Source organism: Heterocephalus glaber, unplaced genomic scaffold (genome assembly GCF_053883595.1).
Source record: "Heterocephalus glaber isolate CG9 unplaced genomic scaffold, H.glaber_assembly_v1.0 deba00001442, whole genome shotgun sequence".
NCBI lineage: Eukaryota > Metazoa > Chordata > Mammalia > Rodentia > Bathyergidae > Heterocephalus > Heterocephalus glaber.
In genome coordinates this window covers 10,523,296-10,550,932 of record NW_028258296.1, presented here as the reverse complement: position 1 = coordinate 10,550,932, position 27,637 = coordinate 10,523,296, and the positions used below count along the sequence as shown (strand labels likewise).

Genomic DNA, 27,637 nt, shown 5'->3' with positions numbered 1-27,637 from the left:
TAAGAACACTCTCATTGCTGAGCCATATCTAAATATCATGAGCCCAAGTGGAGTAAACAAAAATACATGTAGATTTGGGAAATCATATTTTTACTTGAAATAATTAAATATTAATCTGTATTTTACAAAATGATTATTTTAAAAAGTATCTTATAGATGCAATATAATGATTTTTTCTCTTTTAAATATTAAAAATGAGACTTGTTTTGGTCTGAATGTTTATGCTTCCCCTAAAATTCCTGTGTTGAAAGTTAATTCCCAATATGATGATATTTGGAGGTAAGGACTCTGGGAGGTGATTAGTCCAAGAAGGTGGGGTTAGTGCCCTTACAAAAGATGCCTCGAAAAGAGCCCTTCATCCACTGCTTATGAGAATAGAGTAGGAAGGGGTCATCTATAAAGGAGAGGTGAACCTTTATCAGACATACACAGAATCTACTGGTGATTTATGTTGGACCCCCCAGCCTCCATAACTGTCAGAAATAAATTTCTGTTATAACCACACAGTGTTTTTTTCTTTATAGTAGCCCAGATGGACTAAAAGAATATTATATCAAATGCAGAAACTAAGGCAGCCTGACTTTGTATTATTTTTCCTAATAAACATAGTAAAATACCAAGCACTGGAGGAAATTCTGCCTATGTTGAGAGTAATGGTGCACCAAGTGGTTATTGAGATCAATTGATATAAATTACAGAATAAGTTTCATAGAGAGGCCCAAATATAGGTTGGGTTATAATAAGTAGCAAATGGATATGTGGAAGGACTCATCTGTGATAAGGCAACTAGGAAATTAAAACAAGAACAAACTTAGATTCAGCCATGTAACTAGAAGAGTTGAGAAGTTAAATAGAGCACATAGTTTGAGAAAGCTGGCCTTAGACAGAATGGCTTCCCCAAATTGAGAAGAAATAGGTGAAAATACTGAGAAAACAATAATAAGCCATAGAGTCCAGATCCAGGATATCCAATATACATGAATAGAAATTATAGTAGAGCAGGCCGGGGATTTAGGTCAGTGGTTCAGCCACCTGCCTCGCAAGTGCAAGGTCCCAAGTTCGATCCCTGGTACCAAATATATATATAAAATTCATCTGAGGAATCCATTAAAGTATTGCAGGAAATAGTACTGGAGATGAAATATGAAATATATCTCCGAACCTGTTAACAGTATGATACAGCGAGTTCTTCTTCTCTAGAAATCAAAGAATGAGTCCTAGGAACAACAGAGGGTAAGAGTAGAAAGATATTTATTGATAGGAAAGCTCCTGAGGGGCAGGAGGGGTCCAGAGTGGGTAGCCCGGGGAACCCCACTTGACAGAGGAGTTTTATATGTTGAAACCCATGTGGGTACAAAGTGGGCCACAGCCATGATCACCCAATAAGGTTACAAGCATAAGTCACTTAGGTAATGGTGGTCCAATTGGAAAAAAAGTCACATAACAAGCATGGATGAAAAGAAGAAAGATTCTCCTAGGGAGTGGTGTTTGCTCACCCACTGGGTTGATGTCTATGTAGAGTTCAGTAGGCCCAGTGTTCTTTGAGAAAGGTGCAGGTCTGGTCATCTGGTCTTCATCCAGAGGCCTGGTTTTCAGCTGACATGTCTTCAGTGCAGCTGTGGTGGGTTTTACAGCTTTGTCCCAGCCCTCTCAAGGACCAAGGCCTAACTGACGGCTATAATATTTCCACCTAGCTCATCAATCTATAATAAAAGAACTCCATGTATTTTCTTCAAAAATCTCCAAAGTTCAGCTCTCTAGTGGGACAAAAATGAAAGAGAAAAGAAAGCATAGTCAGTATAGTTCAGATTAGTTTTGAATGTAAGGAGTCTCAGCACATAGAGGTGTTGCACAAGTGTGAGTGGGGAGGGAGAACTGGAAGCATTTGCGAAGGTATGGGGTAGACTGAGGCTGGCATATCCAAGTGACAAGTGATTTAGTGCTCATGGAGTTTAGAAAATGCATCCAAGAGTGTCAATGATGTTGGAAACAGAAATAGGCTTTTAATAGTAAACATAGTATTACCAGGGAGACAGGACCTTTTCCTGCAAGATCTTGGGAAAATATTTAAGCTTTTTACAGGACCCCATTTGTATTCTAGAAAAATGATACTGTATTCTGCTATTTTGGAGCAGAGGGGAAATTGAACTGATAAAAGAAAAACATAAGTGCATTTAAATTTTGAAGAGTTTATATGCATATTCTGGAACCAGGGTACAAACAGCTAGCCCTTCACCTAGAGGTCAAAAGGAGGAGAAACTTTTCAAACAAGGGCAGGCAGGGAAGAAGACCAAAAACAATTTTGATTAATTAGCAAGCAAAATTCCTAGTAAGATGTTGGTTGGTAGCTTCTTTGACTTACTGTTTACAAAGGACTTTGGTTTATTCACAAAGGAACATGGAGTGCCAGACCTGTCCTAGTCTAAAAGTCCTCTCCGAGTTCATTTTATCAAAGTGCTTGAAGTCTATTAGACATTTGAGTCTTAAAAGGGCTGATTTAACAAGTTGCTAGAGGGCATATAGATTATAGGTAACAAATTGAAAAGATATTTATTTGATAGAATTAAATGATTTATTGGATGGAAAAGAATGAGAGAGTAATGTGGTTTTATTAACTAGAATGACAAGATGAAGTTAGTCTTAATTACTATATAGGTAATGCAGTATGAAGTGTGCATTGTTATAAATGGAGGAAATAATTATTTCAGTTTTTTATATGCAAGTATAGAAATGGAATTAAAAGTTCATTCTGAGTCTGTAATTTAAAAGATGATTCCTGACAAGTAATAGAGCTGTGTAGATAATCTACATATCTAAAAGAGTAAGATGTCATAAGGAAGGTGATCATCTGAGGAAACTTAGCAAATAGAAATTTAAGAGAGAGGTGAGCCAGTCCCAGCACCCGGGAGGAGGCTCCCCCACCACCATTCCACACTCCTAGGGCAGAGAAGGTGAGCCGTGTGGACACCAGAAGTGCCCACCCTCTGTGGAAATGAGAAGACACGTAAACAAGCCTCAAAAACAGACTTCTAGATCACCTACAGCAACCCCAAAGGGAAATATGGAACAATCTGATACTCAACCACCTGGACTCTCTGAACTGGCAACAAAAGAGGATCTGGGAAAAATGAAATCAGAAATAATTACTCAGATAACAGCAAAGATTTTGCTCATGGTGCAAGACATGATTAATAAATCTAGAGAGGACAGATAAAAAAATAGAGGATCTGAGGAACATGATGGAATCTCAACATAGGAAACAAATGGAATCCATAAAACAGATACACACAGATTTCTAAGAGATTAAAAACTCCATCGAAAGACTGCGCAGCAGAATGAACCAATGTGAAGATAGAATTTCACATATAAAAGATAAGATTGCAATTAGTGAGGAGGAAAAGAAAAATTCTTTTAAAATTGTAAGGGAACATGAGAAATCAATCCAGCAGCTGCTAGACGATGCAAAGAAGAATAACATAAGACTGATTGGAGTCAATGAAGAAAGAGGAGAGAGTGCAGATGACATAAAAAAAACTGTTCACAGAAGTGATGGCAGAAAACTTCCCAAGGAGGGGAAAAGAACTTGACATACAGACAAGTGAGGCATATAGGACTCCAGCTAGCCTTAATAAAAAAAAAATCTACACATAGGCATATAATAGTTAGGATTCCAGAAATCCAACAGAAGAACAAAATTCTACAAGCAGTGAGAGAAAAGAAACAAATCACATACAAAGGAAAGCCCATCAGAATCACAACAGACTTCTCAGTGCAAACCCTCAAGGCAAGAAGAGCTTGGAGTGATGTATTTCAAGCCCTAAAGGAGAACAGCCTCCAACCCACATTGATGTACCCTGCAAAACTATCTTTCAAAATTGATAGAGACAAGATACTTTCATGACAAAGAGCACCTTAGGAACTTCATGAATACCAAACCAGCACTCCAGAAAATTTTAGACAATATCCTAGGATAAGACAATGAGGATCACAACCCCAGGAAATCCAGCAGAATGAATGCATTGGGTGTGACAAATTAAATGCAAAGGGGGAGAATCCAACAAGAAGAAAAAGTCATGACAAGGCTTTTAAAACTTTTAACTTCATCTCCCCAATGAGTGTATAATTCAATCTTGTTATTGCTCAGGATTAGTATTTTTCTGATTCTAGAGTTGCACACCTTTCCTTGTGTTGTACTAGCTATCATCTTCTTGTGTCTACTTTTTAATTGCGTTGTCTATTAATGAGTTTTAAGAATTCTTTATATATTCTGCTCATAGGTTATATGCATTGTAAATATGATCTGTTTAAGGACTACTTTTCATTTTAATGATGTCATTTAAAGTTCTAAATATTGATGGAATCTCATTTATCAATTTTTTTTATACATCATGTTTTTTGTATCCTAGGTAGTTCTTGCCTACCCTAAATTCATAAACATTTTCCCTTATCATTTCTTCTTAAAGTTTTATACTTTTAGGCTTTCATATTTAGGTGCATAGATCCTTTCAAGTTATTTTTATGTATGGAAATAAAATGTTGAGGTTATTTTTTATATACAGATACCAGGTGTTCTAGTGCCATTTGCTGAAAACACTATCTTTTGCTCTGCTCTTGAATTGAGTTTATATTCTATAAAATGTTAATGTTAAATACTCTTTCAAAACTCAGTGGACCATATATGTGTGTTTCTATTTCTAGATTCTCTGTTTTATTCCAATGATCTGTATGTCTTTCCTACACCAACATTGCCTTGATTACTGTAGAATTAGAAGAAGTCTTAAAATTAGGTACTAAACGTTTTCCAACACTGTTTTTTTTTTCTCTTTTTCTTTTTACTTTTCTAGGTCCTTTGTACTCCTACATAACTTTTAAATTTCAATATCCAATTCTTCATTTATAGCAGTATACATAGACCTGAATTTTTATATATACCTTGTGTTTTCTAATCCTGCTAAATTCAAATAGAAGTTCTCGGGACTCCTAGAGATATCTTAGTATTTTCTCTGTAGATGATCATTTCATCTACATATTTTGCTTCTGCCTTGCCAATCCTATCCTGTGTCATTTTATTGCCAGACTATTTTGGTTTGGGCCTGTGTTTCAAAGTTTAATGGACAGGTGAAGAGTAAGCATATCTGCCCTTGTTCCCCACCTTAAGGACAAAGCACTGTATCTTCTCCATTCATACAAGGCATTCTCACTGGAAGTATGGAGTACATGTCTTTAATCTGTTGAGAAGGTTCTGTTCTACTTCTAGTCTCCTGATAGCTTTTACCATGAACAGCTGTGGAATTTAGTCCAATACTTTTTCTCCAACTAGTGACAGTATCATATGGCTTTTTCCTTTCCTCTGTTAAAATGATGACTTTTGGGGGTGGATCTTCCAATGCTGAGCCAACACTGCCATCCCTATAATAAAACCACTTTCTACATACTGCCAGATCTGACTTCTAATAGTTTGTTTTGTTAAACAAATTCCTATCTATGTTCATACTTTTTTCTTCTATTATCTTTATCCAGTTTTAGGATTAGCACAATGTTGATTTCCTAAAACGAGGGGAGAGGCGTTCCTTTTTTTTTTCCTGCTTTAAATGTTTGATATAATTTATCAGCTAAAATGTATATGAGTCTGTTGTTGTCATATAGGTAGGTTTTCAAGCTAGGAATATACTTCTTTTAATAGATGCTATTCAAATTTTTTATTTTCTCCAGAGTTAGTTTCATTCATTTGTCTTCCAAGGTACTTCTTAGAAGTTGTCAAATTTCTTTCAAAACAGATTTTTGAAATATGCTTTCTATATCCTTTTAAGTTATGTAAAATCTGTGGTAATGTCTCCTAGGTCTTGATATTTTAATTTAAAAAATGTATAATTGATATTGTGTAATAGGAAGTAAAGGTCTAAAGGAGCAGGGGAAGTGGGAGAGGTAGGGGAAAGGAAAGAAGGGAAAAGAAAAAAATATGAGAAAAGGAGAAAAATGGAAACAAAATCTTTGCAAATAGGGAAGGGTGGAGGAGGTGAAGGGAGGGCGGGGGAAGGGAAAAAATTAAAAACCAAAATACTCATGTAATGGTACAAGATCCCAATGATGTATGTAAATGTATTTTATACCTAAAATGTACCAATAAACTTAACGGGGGAAAAAAAAGAAATTTAAGAAAGAAAAAACCTACTTTAGTAAACAGAGGCTTAAAAGAAAATTTAAATTAGGTACTAGAGATTAAAAAATTAGCTGGGCATGGTGGCGACACCTGTAATTCCAGCACTTGTGAGATTATGGTAGGAGAATCTCTGAGAGTTCAAGGCCAGCCTGGGCTACATAGTGAGTTCGAGGCTAGCCTGGGGTACATAGTGAATTTGAGGCCAATCTGAACTACATAGCAAGGTCTTCTTTCAAAAATAAATAAACAAACAAACAAACAAATAAATAAATAAATAAATAAAATCATGAGTTACCCAAATATTTAAATGTCTTTCAGAAGAAGAACCAAAAATAAAGACTCAAAAATCAAAATTAAAAAGTAGAAAAATCAGAAGTGTGATTTGATAGTAAACTGATAATTAAATGCCAATTATTAACCAGGAAACTTAATCCTAGAAGGAGTGATAACAAGTTGTTAAACTTGGTGAGCATATGTGGCAAAAATAGGTCAATAATTGTATCGTGGTAGAAATGCCAGATTTTTTTTAAAAATCAGGATTTAGTAAGTAGATGGCTTCATTTGAAAGGCTTATTTCATGTCAGAGAAAGGACTATTGACAAAGACAGGCAAGGGGGCTTTTGTAATAGAGACAAGGCTGTGACCTTAATAGTACAAGATATGCAAAGGTCTGAAAGGTTAGGCAAAACGTTTTTTGATTTTAGAAAGGAACAAATAAGACTAGAAAGATTCTGGTGTAAGAAGGTGAGATAAATGGAGTGTCATGACCTGACAGTAGATCAGAGTATGCTTGATTCTGTGACTCTATTCTCAGGTGGGCCTGTAAGGAGATGCTGCTTGTTGGCTCAGGCTGAAGGTGGATCAGACTGAGGGGAAGGAAAAATCTTAACCAAAGTTTTCATTTTATTTTGATAGAACAGTGGGGACTATATAGTTCAGCTAATTATTAGTAGATATATCTGTGTCAGGCCTTTTAGAGAAACAAGAGGGACTTTATGCATTTATGTGTGTCAGTCACAAGAGGAAGAGTGCAGCTTTACAGTGAGCCATTTCCTAAAACAGAGACGAGGAGATTTCTTAACTTTTGCTTCTTTCCAGGATTCCAGGGCCCAGGTCAGTATAACACTGTCAGATCTGATGGGTGAGAACAGGGTTTCCGAAAGTCCATTGAGAGGGCAGTTGAGAAAGTGGAATGGCAAGTGTAGAGAGCATTGAGGTGTGCTTGACAGGCACTTCTCAAGAGTTTCAGAGGTTGGATATTGCCGTAGCGTAAGGCACTGTGCAGGGTGAAGAAGGGAGATCTGAGTAAGTAGGAAAGAAGGAGAACATGAAGGACATTCTGTGCCAAGTCAAGACATTTAACTGATCTTCTGGTGCCACCAAGTAAATACATTAAGCAAGCCTGCCCAGTGATCAGACTTGAATTTTGGAATATTAACTCCAGCTATAATACATATTATGGTTTTGAAGCGGTGAACAAATAGGAATTAATTTTGATGTCATGTTTGAAAGTATAAATCTGAAGCAGCACATTTTTTACAATGCTTTGTGATTTGCAGCAGTACATAGCTAATCATGTATACAGGGGGGAGAGGTGTCTGTTTTGAACATTACAGGGATAGTAATCTTCAGTTAGGTGCCTTAGAATAATGCAAATGACATCTTTATATGTATTATCCTACACTGAAAACACAAATAGTAGTGACCTTATATCCACTCAATCAATGAGTATTTAGATCAATGATCAATGATCCATGAGGTATAATGAGTTTATGATCTCAAATCTAAAGATTTGCAAGAAAGGAGATCTTTCTTAAAGGTAATTTCTTTCCCATGGGAATGCATATGTTCAAATAAAAGCGTCTAACATTCTAGTTAGCTACAACATTTTAAACTACTGTAACTTTATGAATTCAACACATATCAGTTTTATGGTGATCCACAGCTTACTGTTAAAATTTCATTGGCCACCAGTCCATGCCACTACTTTGAGAGATCAGAATGATTATGGTCAAAATGTTACATATATGTTACCAAATTTTCATAAGAATCTTGAATTCAGACTGTTACCAATAGTCTTGTATTTTGTGTAGAGAATTGAAATTACTTGATGATACTGATTCTTGATATTTTACTTTAATAAAATTGCTATGAAATGTACTGATTACTTAACTATTATCTATAAGATGCCTATGAATATTTTACTAATTTCTTTATATCATTACATTGCCAAGTTTATAATGAATTTTAGAAATATTTTTGTGAAAGAGAAACATCATTGAATATATTTTCTTTATACAGGGAAAAAGCTATGAGGATGAAATTAATAATATTACATATATTATTTCAAGAATTAATGTAATTCTTGCTCATAACTCACCAGTTTTGATCATTCAAAGATGGATACATGGTTTCTTAGTTAGAAAACATTTCAGGCATGTTTGGTTTTTTACTACTTAAAAAATGAAACAAGAAAATCAGTGATAAAATATTAGTTCTCCAATAATTTGACTTTTTTGTATTCTGCATCTTCAAAATGATATTTTATAAGCTATTTAATTTTAAGAAAAAGACCACAGAAATTATAGTGATATATTATATATATATACGTAATATTTAGCATAATCAAAATTTGATGCTGTAAAGGAAAAAAATGGGCAAGGAAATCCTCCAAACTGTCATAGGAATCTTACACTTGAGAGAGAAAAGGATTGGGCAGGAAAGGCCTCAGACAGCAACACAACTTGAAGAAATCTTCACGTGGCCAGTTATGTATCCCTGCACAAAGTTGTACATTAGAGGAATCTTGCATCAGGCAGAAATGAGGACAACACTGTTATCTTTGATATTCTCAGTCACTGGTTGGGAAAAGCCTTGTTGCAAACATAGTAGTGGTACCAGAGAGACAATTTCTGGAACATGTAGTCAACTGTGCCATTCCTAATAGTTTGTGGGAAGATATTTGAACAGCACACTTCCATGGTTGTCGTGTAGTACAGATTTCAGATACATGCTAGTAAGCATGTCAATTGCTCTAAACAGAAAACTAGCAAATACTGCTAAAAGAGCAAGACCACAATAAATAAAATATTTTCATGTTAGATGAATCAATGGATTAAAGACGTCAGTTCCTCCCAAATTGATCCGTATCAACAATATATTCCTAATCAAAGCTGTAGGAGTTTTTCAACCTGTACTACTTAAGCAATAACGTTATGTTGGAATTTCAGTTTATCTCTGTTCATTCTGAACAGAGAGCAAAATGTCTTAGACTGGTTTTTTCAGTCTTGGGAAACAATAAACTTTCTTCTGTTTTTAAGCCATCTAAAATTGAGGACTCTCTTACAACCAAAAGTTACTCATTGAAAAGTGAGTTTATAAAAAATATATTTGTTGAATTATTAAATAGCATAAAAATTACCTGCAGTAGCTTAATTTAACTATGGCTATAGTAAAACTAACAAAATGTTTGAAATACACCCTTTTGTAGAGAATTTCATTATGTTTCTATTTATTTTTAATGACTATATGACAAATAATTGCTGCTTATGCAACAGTTTAACTAATGATTACATCTGATGCCATATTTTCAATAGTCAGGTTCATTCTTATGTCTGAACAAGTGAGTCTTATACACCTTTGACACAATTATACAGTGTATATTGCTTTGTGCTTCCTGGAAGTCGCCTCCACATCACCACTGCTTTTGCTCTTGTTTCTGGACAACCTGAGCTCTAACTGAGCGCTGTACTACTTACTGTGTACTATCACGCTGTACAGCAAGCACACAGCAGCACAACCGTGACAATGCCAGCAGACACTCGAGCTACTTCCACAATTTATTTGCATTTACAATGTTCATAATGTGAGGTCTGTTTGGATCTTTGAAAGTTTTCATCTTGAATGTTTGTAAGTCAAGGACTTACTGTACTGAAATTAATGATACATTAAAAATGAAGAGAAATTAACTACTATTGCTTAATTGTGAGTAAGTTTGTTTTGGGAAAGTCATTTTTGTAGTTCAGTTAGGGGTAAAATACTTACTTTGTTAATATTGTGTCCAATATATTTGATTTTTATTAGTACTGCATGTATTTTAAATTTTTAAAGATTTTCAACACTTTTATTTTCTGGATTCTGTTCCGATATGTGAAAACTTTCCTGAAGTGATTAGCATTCTGAAATTATTTTCTATTGTGATCATCATGGTGCATCTGATGTTACTATGAATTATCAAATTATCTGGGTTTGAGTAATACCTTAAAATTTTTATGTATTATCAGTGACTTTAGAATATTTGATGGTTTATCGAAGAAAATGAATAAATCAAAAAAGAAAGACTCTTCTCAACTGTAGATTTCTTTTAGAATTTTCTATCTGTATAATGAGAAACAGAAATCTTTAGAGAGAAAATGTACCAAATAAAATTTGGCTTAAATTTTTTATTAATTGTAAGTAATTCCTATAAAGACTCCTTGTCACTTTCTTTTTCATTTATTAGGAAGTATGTAATATAAAACATAGCTCAATTAAATATTCTTTTGTGAATTTTTTGAGTTATCCAAAGTTTGTGGTGGATTAGAATCAACAAACTTATATTCAAGTTCTGGCTTGGTATTATATGACATTTCTTTTATTCAATCCACCTCAATTGATCTGAGAAGAAACCGTAAATGTTCTAAGGTTACAGCGGTTGTAATTTATGGATGCAGAATTTAGGTTCACATATTATGTAATGTGGCCAAATAAAACTTTTTCTTTTTCTGCTACTGCTTGGCTAGAACCTGGGCAAATAGTACTCCTTTATGAAATTTTTATTGCAAAGCTATGATATTACACAAAGATGCTCTACCTGTTCTCGAATGGATAATATAAAGTAGGATATGCAATTAATAATTTTCAGTAATTCATTCTACAAGCACTTACTTAATACATATTATGTGCTAGAAATTTTCTAGGTCCTGAATATACAGCAGTGAACAAATCATTTGAAGTCACTGCACTCACAAAGTTTACATTTAATGAAATGATTAACTTCACATATACATCAGCATGGAGTGGAATGTGTATTATTTATAATATAAAATAATTTTTATTCTTAATATATTATTCTTACTGACATACACTTATTTTGTCTAAAAAATTAAATTTATTATTCATTAGCTCATTCAACCCTCATAGCACCTTTGTGAGACAGATACTATAATTACTTTGTAGATACTGTTATCATGGAAAAATTAGGATTCACAAATAAAAACAGACTTGAAAAATAGGGGTTGGGGCTGTAGTTCAGTGGTAGAGCACTTGCCTAGCATCTACAGTGCGCTGGGTTCAATCCCTAGAACCAAAAATAATCTTAACAAGGAAGAAGAAAAAGTGCTGCACTTAAATATTCAATACAAATATAATTGAGAAAAAAACTAATTTATTGTATTTTGGTACTGGAATATCTAAGAATTCTTTTAAAATTGATGCAACTGTTCTAGTAAGTAGCATCACACTTAGCAATAGAACATGCTTCTGGTGATTTTTAAATTTTGTTGATGAATATTTCATAAGTATTTTCTCTCACAAAATTACTAAAGTACTTTTATCCATCCTACATAAAATTTTGTAAGATTAGATTATGCAATACTTCTGTAGTTTTATTTCCCCATAAAAGCATGTACTGAGAGGTGGAGCCTCGTGGGAGATACTGAGGTTATTAGAGCTCCAATCTCATGTCTGGTTTAATGCCAATGCAAATTCCACCACTTGCTCTTTCTTGTCGTGTAATGCTCTCTACCACGTTATGATGTAGCAAGCAGGCCTTCACCACATGCAGCCTCTCAGTTTTTTTTTTTTTCCAACCTGTACAGCTGTAAAAAATATACCTCTGCTTTTTACAAATTACTCAATCTGTGGTATTCTGTTATAGCAACATAAAATGGAATAAGATGAAGAAGTATCTAAAGTTCTTTCTTGAAAATTGAAGAAAATAATTTTAAAAGACTTAGGGTATGAGTAATTTGTTGAAGATTTATCTAAGAATCTCACAGAAAATACAGCAAGTGGTGATAATTGCATTTGGAAAATGAGCAAGAGAGCCAGGACTCTGCCAGAGAAACAGCATGCTCAGGCCTCCTTTGTGTTTGTTACTATTGGTTACTCGTTCCTCTGTCATCCTGCTGAGGGTGCATTGAGTACTCTCTTGTTGTCCTTGTACCTTTGGTTTGTTCTCCAGAAAGAGTAAAAACCAGACAGAAAGCATTGAATGGACTGAAATTTATTTATATGAAAAAAAAGCCTTCGATTTTAGGAAAACGGAGAAAGGATTTTTCCTCCTTTAAGTCATGGATGTACTGGAGATAGCTACATATTAATTCACATAGCCAAAATGGAAACATCTATTACTACATTCCATTTGGGTGTATCATTAATACTTCACTAAGTTGTAAAGTGATATAACTTGTTAGATAATAGTAATAATTAGAACAAACTAATATCACAACTTGTATGACTCTTGAAATGATTACTCATGTAGTACTTATGAATTACTTATGTGTACTTATGAAGATTAAGTTAATTCCTACTTTAAAACTTAAGTATGTTGAAAATAACTGTAGCATAATTTCTGAAATTCAATGTTATCAGTTTAAGAATAATTGAATAAATTTATATTAACATTGCTATGAAAATTTTTGTAAATTATATATGACAAACATGGACAAAGATTCAAAATAATTTCTAGCTTTACATATGGAAGGGATTATTAATCATAATCTGTAAAGAAAAGATATTGATTTTAAGCCAATATTGTCCAAAATTTGCAACTTTTCAATATAGTTGAATATTATCTTGGAACACAAATATGCTTTCTTTTGGTGTTTGCTAACCAAAAGTCATCTTTATTTAAGTGTTACCAAAAGATCAATAGAATTTTATCATAGGATATATAATTTTAAATAATTTAATATCATCAATTAAATAAATTTTACTTGATTTAGCATTCATCTTTCCAAGCTGAATTTCTCTACTTAAGTCATTAGAATTAGAGTGAATTATTCCTTCATTTTATTTCAAATTTACCCTAAGTAAATTTAATTGTATTAAGAATTTTAAGATGTTTTGATTCCATTGAAACTTAGAAATTAAAAATAGACTTCTATATTAGACTTTTAAAAAACTAGGTTTGTATTTTAGAAGAGGTACTAGACACGAAATATTTGTTTCCTTTCTATCAAAATAAATGTATTTTTTGCATAAATAAACAAATAAGCAGATTTTATCAGTATCTTTTTGGGCTAATTAAACTCAGTGGTAGACTGATGGCATAGAATGGTGGGTGGATTCACTCCAACATCCTCTGGATATTCCTGCACTTAGGGTGTGAACAGCTCATCTGTCAGCAGGTTTTGGGAGATAATTACTAATGCCTGGCCTTGGTGCATGCCCTAATGATTCAAGCTGTCATAACAGAATCAACTTTGTCTGTTGCTTCTTATAGATCCAGGTGAGGACAGTCTGACCTTTTTAAACAAGCATCAGTGGTTATCCCAGAAACATATATCTTTTGAAAAATATGTAATTCAAGTCAAATTTCCTACAATGTATGACACTGAAACTTGAGTGCTTTAACAGTCAGCTTTGTATCCATGACCTACAAATGATCTTTGGTAACCTAATTTAAGGGCGGTTCTGCTACCTACTTTACAAAGTCTGAAGGTCACACTACAATTTAATATTTCCTTGCTTGGCATGGACTGGCTGTGGATGAACTCAGTTTTGGTTATGGAAAGTAGGTAAACACTTAGTAGATCATTTTAAGCTTAAGCTTTAATAATTTCTTTGTAATATGTAATTTTCATTATCTCATTTGATAAGATGACTAAGATCTTTAGAAGTATTAATTTTTAGTACAATAGCAGTTTAACAACACTGTTGGGAGGAATTAGTAGAATACAGCCATTGTGGAAAACAACATGAAGTTTCCTAAGAATTAAAAATAAAACTGCCATTTAACCTAGCAATCCCTTATCTGGGTATATAACCAAAGTAAAGATGATAAGCCCCCAATAAAAATATCTGTTCATCTATGTTTGTTGCAGCATTATTAATGGTAGTTAAGGCAGAAAACACCCCAAATATCCATTGATGGATAAATACATAAAGCAATTTTGTGATGTACACATGTATACATATAAAGTAATATTATTCAGTCTCATAAAATATTAAGATGTTTAAAATTTTTTTTAAAGATTTTTTTTTTTTTTAGAGAAAGAAGTAGGAATTACCAGCTTACTGTCTCAAGTGACCAAGGGGAGGATTACACACAATCATATCTCAGTTTGATTAGGACATTGATTCCAGGACACTTGTAAACACTAAAATCCATGGCTGTGCATATTAAAATAGTGTGGCATTGGGATACAACTTATTATGTGCATTCTCCTCTATATTTTAAATCATGTCTGAATTACTCACAATATCTAATACAATGTAGATGCTATATATATGTTGTTACATTGTATTTATAGAATAAAGACAAGACAAAGTCCATATGTGTTCAGTACACAGCAGTTAAATTATGTTTTCAATCTGTCCTGGCTCAGTCTGTTGATGGGGAACCAGTGAATACAGAGGGCTGGTGGTGTACGGTGTGAATATATTGTACAAAGGAAGGATTCACATGGAATGGTATGAAGTTGAATGGCACAACATTTCATCATGCTACTCTGAATGGCATGCAGTTTAACTCTTATGAGTTGTATTGATGGAATTTTTTATGTAGTATTTTCAGACTGGTTGAAACCTGCTAACTGAAACTACATAAAGTGAAACTATGGATAACTGAGGACTACTGTATTTGGTGTGAAAGTATCTTAAGGCAGGGGAAATACACTTAATTCTAGTATGATAACATCCTATGCATGATTTAAGTCCTTTGACATTTATTGGGATTTGCTCTTCACATATGTTTGAAAAAGAATCTGAGCTTTGTTGATTTTCACTAGGATATTCTGTATATTTTTTATTAGGTAATTTGTTAAGTGTTATTTAAATATTCTACTCCTTGTTTTGATTGCTTGTTTTATCATTTTCTGAGGGAAATATTTTAATATTTCTTACTGTTGATATTGTTATTATATATTGATATTTACATATTATATATATTTTATATTTAAATATTATGTTGTTATATTGTTATTTTTTTATTAGAATTATGGCAAATATTTATATGTTTTGAGCTATGTTTTTAGTTTCATGACAGTTTTAAAATTATATCAATCTTTTAATTAAACCTTTTATTTTTATAAAATGATACTCTAATAATCTTTATTTTTATTCACTAAAGTTTATGAGATATATTGACCCTAGTTTGTTTTTGGTTTAATATTTGCTGTTATTCATTTTTGTTTGTTATAAGTTTTCTGTTTCTCTATTTTACATACATAAATTTTCAACCCAATTGGATAATCTTTATATTATTATTTATAGTGATTATATTTGGGTTATTTACCTTGAATGCCCATCATGATGCATTGGAAATTAAATGCTTTGTACTGTTTTGTGTTTTACATTTGTCCCTCAGTCTAACATTTTCCCTCTAATTTTTCCTGAGATTGAATTTTTATGTTCCTCCTCTACTATTTGAAAGATACAGTCTGTTTTCATTCTTTAAATGGTTACTCTGGCAATTAAATATTCATAGTAATAAAGTTTTAATTTAAGTGGTACCTGTAAGTTTTCATAAAAAGTAACTAAAAAGAGGAAAATTTTACATTGGCTCTCAGTTTTGCAGGTGTGAGTGGTAGGCCAAAACCATTCATCTCATGGCTAGAATGCAACTTTGTGAGAGGAAGAGACCAGAGGCTGTGTCAAGGGCATGCAGTGACTGGAAGACCTCCCATTACCTCCGACCTATTAAAGCTTCTACCACCTCCACATAACACCAAGTTGGGAACTAGTGTTTAACACATAGGCCTTTGCGGGGAGGCATTTAAAGTCCAGGTTAGAGTATTTTGCTCCTGGCTCTCAAAGACTCATGTCCATCTCACAATGAACATGCACTCAGTACATCATTTTTTATTTTGTTTTTTAAGAAAGGGTCTCACTTTGTAGTTCAGACAATCCTTGAATTTACTAAATCGCCTAGGCTAGCCTTGAACTTGTGGTGATGCTCCTGCCTCAGCTTCTGAGTGCTGGGATTACAGCTATGCTTTTCCATGCATAGTGCAGTACATCTTTTAAGAGACACTGAAGTATAACTGTTACAGCATTGTTCAAAATTCCAAGTTCAAAGTCTCATCTGAGACTCAAGACATGTTTTTCAGATCCTGTAAAAATCAAAAGAATTATGTACTTAAAATATACAATAGCACAGGATGAACATTGTCATTTCAAAGGAGAGTAACAGAGAGATAAGAAGCATCAGACCAGAGCAAGACTGAAGCCCATTAGGGCAAACATTAAATCCTACAGATTTCTGTGCAGCATCCAGGTCACATCGTGGCAGGCAGAATCCCAAAGGTTTCTGCAGTCCCACCCTTGTGGCCTTCCTGGCTTCACATGAGCAGATTTTTGCAGGCTTCCTGCAATTCCTTGGGGAGGAAATCCATGTCCCTGTCATCTCTTCCTTCCTTAGTTCTCCACCCCAGCTTCAGCTTCACACATCAACCTGTCAGGGGCTACTTACAGGGCCTTCAATTCTCCAGCATACTCTCTGGCTTCTGAAGCTTTCCTTTGAAATCTTGCTGTAAGCCTCTGTCACCATATAACTCTTGCATAACACATGCCCCCAAAAAACAGTATCCTGGAAAAGATGCCCAGTGTCTATTGCAATTATGAGCTGTAACCTGGACCCACTTGAGCTTCAGCTGTGTAGGAGGTGAGTGCTGGCTGGCTTAGACAATCCTGGTCAAGCATGGTGCCTGGTATGCTCTTTTGAGAAGTATCTGCTCTGAAAAGACTATGAAACAGATTTTTATTTCTAATTTCTGGGCCCCTGATACCTGAGGACTTGATGATTTTGAGGTTTCCTCTAGGAATCTTTTCTGTTGTTCAATACAAAGGACTTGGCTTCTTTCTGTTGGCACCTATCGCTGCACTGTCCTTGAAAAGCACTTTTAAATATGTTCCCTTTCAGGCACAACTGTATTTTTTTTCAAATCCTTCTGCTCTGTTCCTTTTTGTTCCTAATTTTCAACATACATTTGGCTAAAACCAATCAATAATACCTCCGCTGGGGCCTGAATGCTATGCTGCCTTGAAATTTTCTTTTCCAGATGAAGTAGTCTGTCACCTTTAAGCCTAACCTTCCCCAAAGCCTCAGAGCATGGATAAAATTTATTGACATTTATTGACATCATATAAACAGTGTGGCTGTTAACACAATTGCTTCATTTTTATCTGAAACCTCATCAGAATCACCTTTATAGTCCATATACTCACCAGCATCTTCCGAATCCTCACCAGAACCACCCATTAAGCTCTAATTACAGTATTGTAGGCTTTCTCTAGCTCACTCCATCAAACTTTTGCAAATTCCTCTTGCAAACCAATTTCAAAAACTCTCTGACATAATTATATACAGTGATGACTCTTGTTCTTAGAAACAATTTTCTGTGTAAGCTTTCATAACTATATCAACTTACAAAGAAATAAGGTTTATTGTGGCTTACAGTTTTGGAGGTTGCAGTCAATGATGCAGTCAGTGGCTTCCTTGCTTTTAGGTTTTTGGTGGGGGTGTAGTATATCATGCCAAGAGAATGTGGCAAAGCGAAAATGGTCACTTCATGACTGGATGCAAAAGAAAGTGAGGAAGTGATGAGAGTTCCCTTTAAGGACATTCCTCTATTGGCTGGAAGGCCTACCTACCTGTATGACTTACCTATTAAAGTTTCCACCGCCTTCCTTCTGGGGATTACATATTTAATAAGGGAGGCTTTTGTAGACATCAAGATCCAAATTATAGCAATGTGCATTTTAATTTGATCTCTGAAACCTATCAATAATATTTCTATATAGTCAGTATTCATATCAAGAAATATTAGTTTACTATAGATAGTACAAACCATTCTAAGTATTTAAATATAGGATAAAAATCATCAAATATCACTCTCCAAGTTATTGGAGTCAAAATTATAAGAGGAAAACTACAGGTAACAAATTTAATATACTAAAGTGTGTAGATCTGCCAAAGGGCCTGGTTAAAAATATAGCTGTAGAGGTCGAAGAGAAAGTACTTATAGGTACATGATAGAGAATTTGATAAGCAATTCAGTAGCGGTGCTTGTGGTAGGAAAAAAGAACCACATAGTGAGTGACTACAAATTGGTAAGATTGCTTCAATAGTGGCTGTCATCACTTCTTTTCTCTTTAATCCTTCTCTCCTTCCATCATTTGCTTCCTGCCTCTCTCCCTCCCTCCTTTTCTTTCTTCTTTCATTTTCCTCAAAATTCTGAAGTCATATTCTATTTTTCCCAAAGCAATCATAATTCTATAATTAACAGGTTAAGATTTTGCATATACATTTTTATAATGCATGCGAAGTTGCTAATTATATGAAATCTGGAGAACCAATTTAGTAAACAAACTATTGAATTTGCTATATTGATTATCTAACTAAAAGGAAATGTTACAAAGAATAGTCAAAAAATTTAAATGATTTTCCCCTATTAAGTATATGTGATTTTTATGTAGCTGAATGTAAAGAGCTATCTCCTACGTTTTGGGAGCTGTGAACTGAAAGCCAAAGCAATCATTAATGAAATAGACATAAATATCACAACATTTTAAAAATGCTTAAGATTTTTAACAGGTGATACAAAAAATAAAAATTATTTTTATTATTAACCTTGAAAAGAAGGTAATTGAAGAATAAGATTTAAGATAAAAATAGAACTGTATTTCACATTCCAGCTGGTTTTGGTTTGAGTTACAGAGTGAAAATGACCTCATCTTGTTTTTTCCCTCAGCTTTGGCAATATCTGCTGAATGGTAATGAAGAGAGAAAAAATACTGAAGAAGGTTAAGGGAATTTTTTATTTACAATTAGGAAAAAATAATGATTAAGAACAGTCTTTCCAACACACTTCCTAGACACTGACTGAATTAACTAAGTAAAATAAAAATTGAGTAAGGACAGTCCACTCTTCACTGCTCAAAATAAGAAGTAATGCCAAATACATGACCCAAAATCTTGAGGCAGTTTTGTCATTATTAATATGTATTATATTAAATCACTGATTTTTTTAGGATTATTTATTTTTGAAATTACTGGTATTCTGGCCATTAGGGTCCCAAAATGTTCCCCTGGAAAGGTGCCCACTGTTGAGCAACGGGAACACAGCAAGGCCACCATCTTATAGGCTGAACAAATCTTACAAAATGAATTGGGAAATGTTCTTTCCTGAAAGAGGTTATGAAGAATTGGTATTTTTTTTCTTTTTTATGTATTTGGTAAAACCTGTGTAGTGAAGCTATCTTGGCTGGATCTTTCCTTTATAGGAATACTTTAAATTATAAATTCCATTTCCTCTCTTGTTGTAGATCTATTTAAATTTTCTGTATCTTCTTAAGTTAGCTTTAATAATTTGTGTCTTTTGAAGAGTTTGCCCATCTCATCTGTATTTTCTCATTTGTTAGCATAATACTGTGGGGTTTAAATTTTTTTCTCATTATAACTTTTAATTTTGGTCACATCATTAATAATATTGTCTCTTTTATTTTGACTTTAGTAATTTATGACTTTATCTCATTCAGCCTACCTAAATCTTTGACAATATTGTTTATATTTCCAAGGAGTCAACTATTTTTCATTGGTTTTCTCTGTTTCTCTAGTTACCCATTTAATCAATTTCTTCTCCAGTCTTTATTGCTTTGATTCTGATTGCTATGGTTTTGTTTTTGACAAGTTTCTCAAAAAGAAGTTTAGATAATTGATTTGAGATATTTAATCTTTTCTAATATAGGCATTTCTATAAATTTCCTTATAGGCACTGTTTTAATTTTATCTCATAAATTTTGAAGTGTTGTTTTAATTCAACATAAGTATTTTCTAGCTACATTTGCCATTTTCTCCTTGATTCTTAGATTCCTTAAAAATAAGTATTTAATTTCCAAATGTATTACATTTTACTAACCGAACTTTTGTTTTTAATTTAATTTTTCCATGGTCAGAGGACATAATTATTTTATATTAATTTTTAAAAATTGAGACTTATTTTATAGCTTTGCTTGAATCATATATTGTGGAGAATTGTCTCATGTTGTTGGGAAGAAATTCTATTTTGGGTGGAATGTTTTATAAAAATCAGTTAAGCAGAGTTGGTGGGTAGAATTTTTATATTCTTCAATATATTTATTTACTCTGAAATCACTCTACTTACTGCTTAGGGTGTGATAAAGAAGTCTATAACTCTTATTATGGAATTGTCTATTTTTCCCTTCATTTATGTTAGTTTTTACATCATCTGTTTTGGTGCATTGTTGCTAGGTGCACACATGATTAGCATTGTTATGTATAATGAGTAAATTGACCCTTTCATCAATATAATCTTTTCCTTGGCTTCTAATATCATTTGTTCCTTTAAAAAAATATATATATTTTTATATATATATATATATATATATATATATATATATATATATGTAAGGCACTTTAGCTTCCTTGTGTAAATGTTCCTGTAAAAGTATGTTTTGAGTTTTATTAAAATTGAAATATATAGATTTTTAATGAAACAGACTACATTCCATTGTGTGAATGGAATCATCCAACTAGTCAATAAGAAGTACTAAGACTTATTTTGAAGAAACATTTCTGCCTCAACAAGGCAACATAGAAAATCCATCTGAGTTTTTAAACTGCAGATTTTGACTCAAGACTGTGAATTAATTCTTTCCTACTGGCCTGTTTTGTGGATTTCAGACCTGCCAGCTTCCATAATTGTGTGACCTAATTCTATAAAATAAGTCTGTCTTTCTCATCTCGCTTTCATATATATATGTGTGTGTGCGTGTGTGTGTGTGTGTGTGTGTGTATATATACATATTCATACACCAATAACACTTCTTGAAATTTATATTCCAAAATAAAATGTGTGTGTGAGTGTGCATGTGTATGAAAAAGAGACAGAGACATTAAGACATATTTTGTTATTTTTAGTGATGGAAACTTGGAGAAACATGTGAATAATTAAAAATTTGATACAAAAGGATAGTATGAAATATGCTATTAAAATAATAAGCTCTACCCTGGCTTCAATGCCCAAATACCATCACCACCAACCACAGTAGTAATACATCTGTTTAACTTAAGGGATTTCAATAATGTGTATTAGAACAGTAAAGTATAAAGAAATAAATTTCACAAGGTTCAGTGTTTATATGAGGAAGGCAAAAGTTTATGTACACATGTGCAAGGGAAAATGCAACTGAATGTATGACTAGGCAGTTGTGAAATGTTCTATAAAAAGAGGGAATAGTAATGATTAGTAGTTGTGTATGTGTAAATTTTTAAAGTAAATGCATTCATATGGGTATATATGTGCGTGTTTGTTTTACAAAAAGATTTTCTGATAGATGTGCTTCTATTTTCTATACTACTGAACATTATTTCACATTATGATGTTCAGTAGCTGCCTGCATTCTTTTGAATGGGTGTATTCTACTTAGGTAAGCTTTTTTCTTCCCTTTGGATGTTTGGATCCTGTTTCTGTTTTCTCCAAAATTAAAAAAAATGGAAAACCCCTTAAATTTATATATTATGTATTATTATATCTTTAAAAACCATTTATAGAATTTGAATTCTCAGGCCAATAAGCATATAAATTATTTTTTATTATTGTATTACTGATACTAGTAACTATACTGTTCATTATTAATATTATGAATACGATATATGCTCTTCCGATATTTATAATAGTATTATTATAAACACATTAATAACTAAGATCTTATGAGAATTTGTTTACCTTTTTTGTACATTTTATATGAGACATTTATTAAGTTTTTAATGGAATGAGACATATTGGTAAATGAATTTGAAAGTAGCATTTAGAGGGTACATAGAAAGCTAACATTTCTAATTGTATTAAAATATACACATTTTTACATCTGCCTTTATGTTTTACTTTCAGTCACTGTCAAAGTGGAAAACTACAGTCTTTTACATTACTTCTCAGTTAATTTCTGTTTAAAATATTTTTAGTCACAAATTTTTTTTGTTTGTTTTTTTTTTGTACCCGGGATCAAACTCTGGTCCTTGCTCTTGCGCAGCAGGCGGCGAAATCACTGAGCTAAATCCCCGGCAGTCACAAATGTTGTAAAGATGATAATTTTTATTTTGCTGTACACAATAATTATTTTTCAACAATTTGAGCTGCTTTTATTTTACAGTAAAAAAAGAACTGAAAGATGGCACTTCATTGTAACCAATAATTTTCTTTTGGGAAAATAGAGCTAAAGACTACCAAGTATAAACAAGACAGCTGTATTTTCAAATTAATAATTATTTTAATTATAGGTCCTTTTTGTCTTTCATGCTTATATACTTTATAATTTATTAATGTACGTTATGTATTGCCAAAAAACCATACTACTTCAAATTTTTATTAATATCTAAATTAAAGCTCTGCATATCATATTTTGTAAATTTTTAGAAATATGCAAAATGTATCTATGTTATTATGAAAAATTGCTCTGATCCACATTTCATGAGTTTTGATGTTCACTTCCCTGTATTTTTCTATTAAATTTAGATAATTAATTTCAAACTTTTAAAACTCAAATGTTAAAAATAATGAAATATCTTGTTAGTATTATATACTGAATTTTTAACTAATGATTAATCTAAAAATTTATTGTGTTATTTAATTCCCAAAAGAGAATTTTTTTTTTTAATTTGCTGAAGTTACTGCCTGGCCCTCTGACAACCTTAGTGGGGAGAATCATTGGAACTGATGAATATATGTCCTCATTTTTGAGAACTATTTATGGGACTTTATACTGTCTTTCTAGTCTTCAAATTTCAAGTATATTATTTTTATTTAATATATCATCCCACATTTCCACACAAAGACAGAACAAAATAATGCTGCCTTAATTCAGTGGGGCAAAAGCATTAGCTCCATGTAGGGGCTAATGTACTAATTTCTTGGCCAGGAGTCTTTGTACCACAGAATTTCCCTAACACTGAGTACTTCCTGTGTGGAACAAACTTCTGTCTTGAGGAATTCATCTGTCTTATTCATAGCATAGTTTTTGGTTTATTGTCAGTTTATTTTTGTTTTAAAAGAAGTTAAAACTCATATTTTAGGCTTATTTTAGTTGAATGATATCTGGATTTATATTCATTGAGTTTGTTTTACTTTACGCATTTCAGATGTTTAAGACTTGATTTTTTTGTCCATTTAACTTTTATTTTTATGCTTCTGCATTTTTAGAACATCCTTATTTTAATGTATATTCCCAGGTTTCTTATTTATTTATTTTGGTGAGATCACAGACTCCTTTAAGAATCAGATATATCTATAGATATCACAATATTCCCTGTGTAATCTATAAAGATTAGATTAAAGCATGCAAGGAAGTGGTTTCAAAACCAAAGAGTTACTGCAAAGTAGGATACTGATAACAAAAAAGCCAGGATGTCACCAGAGTGTGAAGGTTGACAGTTCTTTTGTTCTAGATTCTTTTACTTTACCATGTGTCCTGTTTTAGGGTGTTCCATGCCCCACTCCTGCATATTTATGATTTATTCTTTCCCTACTTTTAATTTTGAATTGCACATGGGTTTTCCCATCATTCCCCAGAAATCAATTACCTGTGTATGTGGATTGGCCTTAAGCATACAACAATGATAGGTCAACTCAAGGACACCCATGTCAGTCAGCATGCGTGACGCATTAGGTGGAACATCCCTAGTTCTACTTCATGTTTAGTTTGTGTTCACCTCTCCACTTAGGGGCTCTTTTCGGTTGAGGCCCTCTCACGCCTTGGCCCACTTCTTATCAGAAAAAAACAGTTGGCACAGTTCAGCTGCCCTTGACCACCCATAGAAGGTAGAATAGCCAGTAAAGGATCTACAGCTCTAGATAACCACCCACTGCTCATGTCTGACTGCCTGCAAAGCGAGAAGGAATGTGGACCCTTCCAGGCCACATCCCTAGTGGACCATCTTCTTTGGCCAGGATTCACCTCAGACAAGGAGGTGAGCTGTAAACTCACTCAGTGGACCAGTCCACTGATGAGTATCAGGCACCATGATCCAGTCACCTCCCTGAAGTCCCACCTATGAATGCATGAGGCTTTGGGGGGACTTCTAGGTAGAAACCTAACACATGTTTTTGTGGTTATTGTGTGCCCTTGTTTTCATGTATTCCCTTTCCCATGGGATGTCATCATTCAACCCATGTTATGAATGTATTCTGGCCCATGCTCAGCATGAGAGGTAAACTGACACTGTTATACATTTTATTCTCTTACCATGTCTTACCTGAACTAACATATAGGTCACCAATAAAAATATTTTGAATTAAAGAGTAAATAGAACCCACTTGAGGCAGATGAGAAATAGGAATATTGTTTTCTTGCATTATTTTGTTTTACTTCTGCTCTTAAATAAGTGCTGTAACTATAAACTTTTCATCTAGTTCATTATTTTAATTCAAATGATTTTACTATTTTGTCATATAAAATGAGTGCTATCCATTTTTGGTGAGTAGCTGGGGATTTAGCTCAGAAGCACCACCCCTGCCTTGCAAGTGCAGGGTCCTGAGTTCCATCCCTGGTACAAAGAAAAAAAAATTCAGATCCATTTTTGGTGAGTCATTTCCGTGATGTTGGTGTTCTTTAATTTGATCTTCCCTTACAAAGATTGTTGAAAAAAAGATGGGCTGCTCAGTTTTTTCTAATGCCTTTTCTGCATTTATTTGTATGATAATACATTTTTTCCTCCAATTATTTGTTGATATGATGACATGAATATAATCTTATTATTCTTTGCTTATAGTGCCGAGCTTTTTCCATTGATAGAAGAAGAAGTTCTATTATGGTGTTGCAGTGTTGAATAGTTTTGGTGGGAGGGGACATACCGTTTTTTGTATTTGATCTTAGAAGGAAAGGCATTTAGCATTTTACCTTTAGGTATGGTGTTAGTTTGTAGATCTGTTAATATTTTGGATATATTGCATTAAATAAAGTATAGTATTAAATTAATCTTACCTATTCATTTTTACCTTTTTCGGTGTGACTAATAGAAAAGTGAAAATTATTTAGTGGCTTGTACAATATTCTGTTGAACATTTCTGTTCAAGACTTCCATTCTCAGTGTTTTTGTAATGTAATACAAATATAATTTTTGTAGGCCAGAAATTACATGTTACTTCTTTACTGACAAGGAAAAAGGCCCACTGATTATCTTATATTTATATTGATAATTTAGTAATGTTCTTTCTGCCTTTATATTTTAAAATACATAACAGGTATCAGTAATGAATTGTTTAATGGGTTTGTAGCTGAAGAAATTTCTCAGCACTCCTTTATTCCTTCATGAGTATTGATGAATAAATTTTAGTCTTTACATAGTATTATAATGTATAGGTAAAAAATGTTACATTGTATTTATCATCATCATTTCTAAGATGTTGTAAATTCATCAGTAGTTTTGACTTTTTGCCAAAAATCTAATGGATAGTTCCCCTCCCCTTATATTCAGCCATTCGTTTTTGTGTAAAAAGCATCAGGAGAAAATTATTAGAGACTATGAAACCAAATGGGTTTACATAACCAAAGAAAATGAAGACAAAGTCTTTAAGGATATCTTTTCTAAGCTTGAAACTAACATAAAAGGAAAACTTGCACGTTGGAAACATGTAAGTAATTAGTAGCATATTAAGTGTAATTAGTAGCATATTAATTATAATTAGTATAAATAATTACCATGAAATAATTTTATTTATGATACTAAAGTTGTAACTTATGTATTTAGATATCTTCCATTATATTGTTAATCTTTTGCTTTGCATTCTCTTGGTGAAAATAATGTAATTAATACACTATTACATAATACACTGACTTATCCCAACGATTTTATAATTAGTACTTTGTACATTTTTCTCTCAGTTATTGCAAGTTGTAATACTGATAGAAAACTTATTGGTGATTGAAAGTGAATATTTAGTCTATTAAGGACTAATAATTCTGTGCGCAGTATAACATTCAGTGTTTTATGATAAAGTAAATTTCTTTAACGATAAAATGGAAAAAGAAAGAAATCTACTTACATCAACTGAGTGCCTACCATGCACTAGACACTGTGCTCAGTATTCTGAATGTAGTATGGAGTTTATTCTGCCTGACACCATAAGACAGGTATTTTATCTACTTTTTATAAATGGGGAAACTAGGACTCAGCAGTGGTTAATTTTTCAAAAAACCACATAAGCTTTTGACTTCAGGTTATCTGATGTTAGAGTGTGCTTTTTTTAACCTTCGGGGTTTTGTTTTGCTTTGGATATTAGGTAATGATAGAAATGAAGAATCAGGATTACAGTGGAATTAATGATGGTAAACTTTATATAATTTTTAAAGCATCATATTTGTGATAAATAAACTTCATATGTAAGCCTGTTCCTGAGCACCCTGAACTATAAATGTTTCAGTTATATAAGCGTGATTAAAAGGAACTAGGAAAGGTCTCATCTGTCATTAGTCTGATCTCTGTGTAAATGAAAACCTGCACCCTGGGTAGGACAAGATCTTCCCCGAGTCTTCAAATCAAAGTTACCCTTTGAATAAAATATAGGTTTACAAGGCAAATGGATCCGACTCAAAACTTCTTCCTCACCACTACTCAGTCAACTATATTAACTTGCTCCACATGAGAGTAAACTCATCAAATTATAAAGTTCATGTGAAGTTTCTTTTGACTCAATGTGTAGAATATAAACTCATTTACCTTATAGCATGCCAACCTCTTCTGTATATACTTTAAAACAGAAGAAGTTTTCTGTAAATGTTATATCTTGATAACTAATTTTTTTAGACTGATAACTAATTTATATATATGTGGATATATTTATAGTCAATATATGTGTTTTAAATATATATGTGCCAATATATAATATATAATTTAAGGATATATTATATATGTAAAGTTTGGGAAGTGACTATCACATGCATGAATAGAAATGACATTTTTCTAAGATTATTTTATCTAATATTTATAAAGCTGCATAGAATGTATTTTTAAGCCTTTACATGTATTTTTAATATTATGAATTTTGGTTAGATATATTTATTATGAAGTTTTCCATTTCTATTTTCCTTCATGATTATATTTCTTTTTCAAATACATTTATATTAGTGCAAATTAATTTTACAAGGTATTTTATTTCCATGTGGCATTTTCATATATGACATGTAATCATATCATTCACCTTTACCTTGATTTATATCCCCTCTCCCTTCCCCTTTATTTGCTTTCTATTGTCTAGT

At 32.8% G+C, this 27,637-nt stretch overlaps 1 protein-coding gene across 1 annotated transcript in view; it reads left to right on the top strand.

Moving 5' to 3' along the window:
* Positions 1 to 27,637, top strand: part of Lrriq3 (leucine rich repeats and IQ motif containing 3) — a 139,738-nt gene that overhangs the window by 18,087 nt on the left and 94,014 nt on the right. The window contains 2 exon segments of the mRNA XM_087212910.1: positions 8,462 to 8,612; positions 25,871 to 26,013. Coding sequence (XP_087069036.1) covers positions 8,462 to 8,612; positions 25,871 to 26,013 — 294 coding nt within the window.